Source organism: Pelodiscus sinensis, unplaced genomic scaffold (assembly GCF_049634645.1).
Source record: "Pelodiscus sinensis isolate JC-2024 unplaced genomic scaffold, ASM4963464v1 ctg260, whole genome shotgun sequence".
In the NCBI taxonomy this organism is placed as follows: Eukaryota; Metazoa; Chordata; order Testudines; family Trionychidae; genus Pelodiscus; species Pelodiscus sinensis.
Genome location: NW_027465890.1, coordinates 1 through 5556, shown reverse-complemented (window position 1 = coordinate 5556; position 5556 = coordinate 1). Strand labels below are relative to the sequence as shown.

General features: G+C 73.7%; 1 protein-coding gene across 1 annotated transcript; it reads left to right on the top strand.

The window, feature by feature from the left end:
* Positions 1-770: 770 nt before the first annotated feature.
* LOC142824300 (Y+L amino acid transporter 1-like) lies at positions 771-5402 on the top strand (the record flags this gene model as incomplete). The annotated part of the gene is made up of 4 exons (XM_075916067.1): positions 771-928; positions 1959-2417; positions 4173-4298; positions 4989-5402. Coding segments are annotated over exons 2-4 (997 nt in total), but the record flags the coding sequence as incomplete, so codon positions are not given.
* Positions 5403-5556: the final 154 nt, after the last annotated feature.

The following is a 5556-nucleotide window of genomic DNA, read 5'->3' as shown; positions in this document are numbered from 1 at the left end:
GGGCTCAATTGGCGGAATCTCCTCCCCGCGCCCCGGATGCACTGAGTTGTGCCCAGTCTCAGCCTAGGCCCTGCCCGGGGCGGGGGGGTGGGAGCCGGAAGGTCCTGCCTGGCTGGGCCGGGGACGCAGACGGGGCCTCCGAGCTGCAGCGGGGGCGGCAGGCCCCTGTCCGGCGGCGTTAACCTGTGGAACTCCCTGCCAGGGGACGGCGCCGGAAAAGCCTGGGATGGCTGGACGCACAGGCCGGGTCCCCTGCTGGCTACTGAGCAATCGGGTCCCGGCCCCAGACCCCGGCTCATGGCCCCGTGTCCGTCCCTGGCTGCTCTGGGCCTGGACAGGCCTTTGCTCCCAGCCGGCCAGGCCGGCCCTGCCAGGGCTCCCTGGGGTCCCTTTCCGGCCCAGCCCTTGTCGGTGAGGGGGGGGGAGGGCAAAGTCAGGGTCAGAGGTCACATCACAATGGCTCCGCTCATTTGGTTGTTCACCTCCTGGGTAATTATTAATGGGGATGCTAATGAGCCTCCTTGGGGAACACCCCTGGGTCTGGTCCCTGGCTCTCTGGGGAGCAGGGGAACATCCCCATGGAGCACGGAGACTGTCGGGGCAAGTGTGCGGCACGGCGGCCCTGCTGCGGCAGAGGCACTGTCGGGGGAAGCTCGCCACCCGGGAACGCTGCCGGTGGGTGGGCACTGCGGGTGGAGGAGGCCTGCAGGGTGCAGGGCACTGCGGGGGAAGTTCGCAGCAGGGGTGAGGGGGGTCAGGTCCCGGGGGGTGCGAAGCTCACAGTCCTCAGCTCCCTTATCGCCGTGCTGGCTCCCGGCCAGGGACCTTGGACCCAGCCCAGGGCCCCCCCCCCCGCCTTCCTCAAGTTAAAGTGTCAGTCCCTCCCGGCTCTTCCTCTTTCTGCACGGACTGGAGCCGTGCCGGAGCGGTGAGTGTCTGTGCCGAGCTCGGCCCGGCGCCCCTGCTCTCCCCTCCCCTCCCGGAGCTGGAAAAAGAGCCCACGAGCCCCGGCTGCCAGCCCCCCCGGCTGTAACCACTAGCCCCCACTGCCCTCCCCGAGCAGGTGGAGGAACCCATGAGCCCTGGCTGGCAGCCCCCCCCCACTCTAACCACTCGCCCCCACTGCCCTCCCCGAGCAGGTGGAGGAACCCATGAGCCCTGGCTGGCAGTCCCCCCCCTCACTCTAACCACTCGCCCCCACTCCCCTCTCTAAGCTGGGGGAGAGAACCCAGGAGTCCTGGCTGCCACGCCCCCCCCCCCCCGCTCTACCCACTAGCCCCCACTGTCCTCCCTCAGCTGGGGGAGAGACCCCAGGAGTCCTGGCTCCCAGCCCCCCCCTCTAACCACTAGCCCCCACTGCCCTCTGTAAGCTGGGGTGGCAGGCCAGGAGACCTGGCTGCCACACCCCCCTGCTCTAACCACTAGCCCCCACTGCCCTCCCAGAGCTGAGGGAGAGAACCCAGGGGTCCTGCTCTGACCACTAGCCCCCGCTCCCCTCTATAAACAGGTGACAGGCCAGGCGTCCTGCCCTGACCACTAGCCCCTGCTCCCCTCTATAAACAGGTGACAGGCCAGTCGTCCTGCCCTGACCACTAGCCCCTGCTCCCCTCTATAAACAGGTGACAGGCCAGGCGTCCTGCTCTGACCACTAGCCCCTGCTCCCCTCTATAAACAGGTGACAGGCCAGGCGTCCTGCCCTGACCACTAGCCCTTGCTCCCCTCTATAAACAGGTGACAGGCCAGGCATCCTGCCCTGACCACTAGCCCTTGCTCCCCTCTATAAACAGATGACAGGCCAGGCGTCCTGCTCTGACCACTAGCCCCTGCTCCCCTCACTGTGCCAGGGAAGGAAGGGGAGTCCCGCCAGGCTGCTCCCCCGTCCCCCCGCGGTCGGAGGGCGCGGCGCCCGCCGGTGGGGGGAAGGCCCCGAGCGCCCCCTAACGCCGTCTCCCCCCCAGCCATGGCGCCCCCCACGCCCTACGCCCCGGCCCCGGCGGCGGGAGGCCCCGGTGAAGCTGCAGCGGGAGATCTCGCTGCTGAGCGGCATCTGCCTCATCGTGGCAACATGATCGGCTCGGGCATCTTCGTCTCGCCCAAGGGGGTGCTGCTGCACAGCGCGTCCTACGGGCTGGCCCTGGCCGTGTGGGCCGTGGGCGGCCTCTTCTCCGTCTTCGGGGCCCTGTGCTACGCCGAGCTGGGCACCACCGTGGGCAAGTCGGGGGCCAGCTACGCCTACATCCTGGAGGCCTTCGGGGGGCTGGCGGCCTTCGTCCGCCTCTGGGCCTCCCTGCTCATCATCGAACCCACCAGCCAGGCCGTCATCGCCCTGACCTTCGCCAGCTACATGGTGCAGCCGGTCTTCCCCACCTGCGCCGGGCCCTACGCCGCCCACCGCCTGCTGGCCGCCGCCTGCATCTGTGAGGGGCAGGGCCGTGGGGGGCAGGGGCGAGGGGCACAGGCCGGGAGGTGGGAGCAAGGGGCACTGGCAGGCTTGGGGGGCAGGGGCAGGGGGCAGGAGCTGTGGGGCGGGAGCGAGGGGCACAGGCAGGGGCAGGGGGCAGGAGCTGGGGGCAGATGCTGTGGGGTAGGAGTGAGGAGCACTGTCAGGGCTGTGGGGAGCACCTACAGGCCTGGGGGGCAAAGGCTGCGGGGGGACCCGACCAGACTGGGGGGCAGGGGCTGTGGGGGGCACCGGCAGGGCTGGGGGGCAGGGGCTGTGGGGCGGGAGGGGCACCGAATTCCCTGCCTGTCCCTCCCATCCGCTGCCCGGCCCCCCCAAGGCTGCGGGAGCCCCCCGGCTAGGGAAGGGCCCGGGGCTCTCCCCCCGTGCTGACCCCCAGGCGTGGGGCCGGGTGGGGCCAGGCCGCAGGCAGTGCAGGGAGCGGCTGGGCTCAGCTGACGGCGCCGGGGCTGAGTCGGCGAATCTCAGCCGGATCCAGCCGCCGGAAAACGCCGAGTCAGGCCCCCGATTGCACCAGCGCTTCCCGCAGCCCAGCGCGGGGGGGCCGGGGGGCACAGCCCGGCGCGGGGGGGCCGGGGGGGGCCCAGTTGTGTGTGGACCCGGCTGGGAGGGGTCCGGGCTCGGCTCGGGCATCCCGGCGGCGAGACACGCCCCTGCCCCCCCCCCCCCGGCGCCGAGCCGCCGGCCCCCCCCCGCCCAGTCACAACAGGCGGCGAGAGCTCAAGGTGAACCGGAGCGAGACGAAAACAACAAGGAGGGAGCCTGGCGCCGGAGCCAGGGGAGAGGCCGCGGCTCCCGGCTCTAACCCCCGGGCCCCGCGGCTCCCGGCTCTAACCCCTGGGCCCCGCCGCTCCCCCGGCTCTAACCCCTGGGCCCCCCCGCCCCCCCCGGCTCTAACCCCTGGGCCCCGCTACCCCCGGCTCTAACCCCTGGGCTCCGCCGCCCCCCCGGCTCTAACCCCTGGGCCCCCCCCGCCCCCCCGGCTCTAACCTCTGGGCCCCGCTACCCCCCGGCTCTAACCCCCGGGCCCCGCGGCTCCCGGCTCTAACCCCCGGGCCCCGCCACCCCCGGCTCTAACCCCTGGGCCCCCCCGCCCCCCCCGGCTCTAACCCCTGGGCCCCGCTACCCCCGGCTCTAACCCCTGGGCTCCGCCGCCCCCCCGGCTCTAACCCCTGGGCCCCCCCGCCCCCCCCGGCTCTAACCTCTGGGCCCCGCTACCCCCGGCTCTAACCCCCGGGCCCCCGCCACCCCCCGGCTCTAAGCCCCGGGCCCCGCTACCCCCGGCTCTAACCCCTGGGCCCCCGCCACCCCCCCGGCTCTAACCCCCGGGCCCCGCTACCCCCGGCTCTAACCCCCGGGCCCCGCCACCCCCCGGCTCTAACCCCCGGGCCCCGCTACCCCCGGCTCTAACCCCCGGGCCCCGCCGCCCCCTGGCTCTAACCCCTGGGCCCCGCCGCCCCCAACCCCTGGGCCACCGCCGCCCCCCGGCTCTAGCCCCTGGGCCCCCGCCACCCCCGGCTCTAACCCCTGGGCCCCGCCGCCCCCACCCAGAGCCAGGGGAGAGCCCAGGCGTGCAGGGAGCTGGAGCTGGAGCCTGCGGGGCCGGGCAGCGAAGGGGGTGGGTGGTGGGGGGCTGGGGGGAGCCCGAGGGGCAGGGGGCGGCTCGGGGGGCAGCAGCTCCGGGCCTCACGCTCTCCCCTGCGCCCCCCAGGCCTCCTGACCTTCGTCAACTGCGCCTACGTGAAGTGGGGGACGCGGGTGCAGGACGTCTCCACCTACGCCAAGCTGCTCGCCCTGCTGGCCCTCATCATCGCCGGCATCGTGCGCCTGGCGCAGGGTGAGCGCCTGCCCCACGGCCGCCCCTCCCCGCGCCCCACGGCCGCCCCTCCCCGCGCCCCACGGCCGCCCCTCCCCGCGCCCCACGGCCCCTGCTGTACTGCGCCCCACGGCCGCCCCTCCCCGCGCCCCCACGGCCCCTGCTCTTCTGTGCCCCACGGCTGCCTGTCCCCGTGCCCCATGGCCCCTGCTCTACTGCGCCCCACGGCCACCCCACGACCCCTCCCCACGCCCCACGGCCCCTGCTCTTCTGTGCCCCACGGCTACCCCTCCCCACAGCCCCTCTCCGCCCCACCCCATGGCCCCTGCTCCACCACACTCCCCACAACCCACGGCCACCTCTCACCCCGCCTCATGGCCCCTGCTCTATCGCGTTCCCCCAAGGCAACCCCACGGCCCTTCCCCAAGGTCCCTCCCCTCGCCCCCTCTCGCCCTCCTCACGGCCCCTGCTCTACTGCGCCCCACATCCACCCCGCACCCTGCCCCACGGCCCCTCCCCAAGCCCCACGGCCCCTGCTCTACCGCGCCCCCCAGAGCTGCCCCAATGCCCCTCACCCCACCTCGCAGCCCCATCTACAGCGCATCCCCCACACCCGCCCCTTGGTCCCTCACCCCGCCCCACGGCCCCTGCCCCCCCACGCCCCCCCCACTGCTGCCCCGCAGCCCAGTGACTCCCCCTCCCTGCCCCCAGGACACACCGCGCACTTTGCCGACCCCTTTGCGGGCTCCTCGCTGGACGTGGGCGACATGGCGCTGGCCCTGTACTCCGCCCTCTTCTCCTACTCGGGCTGGGACACCCTCAACTTCGTCACCGAGGAGATCAAGGACCCCGAGCGGTGGGTGCTGCCCGGGCCCCGGAGCCGAGGGCCCCCAGTGCGGAGGGCCCGGGCTTTGCGAGCCCTTGGGTGCCCCACATCCTCAGGGGGGTTAACCCCACAGGCGTGTGCGCTGCAAGCCCGTCTGGGGGGCAGGATGGGGGGCCCCCAGGGTCAGTGGGTGGGAAGGACGGGGAGGGGCAGGGAGCCGTGGGGGGCAGGACGAAGGCAGGGGCCCAGGGTCAGCGGGCGGGGGGGCTGTGGGGAGCAGGACAAAGGCGGGGGGCAGGGTCAGTGGGCGGGGGGCCGTGGGGGGCAGGATGAAGGCGGGGGGCCCAGGCTCAGCGGGTGGGAAGGACCGGGAGGGTGGGGGGCCGTGGGGGCAGGACAAAGGCGGGGGGCCAGGGTCAGGGGGTGGGAAGGACCGGGAGGGTGGAGGGCCGT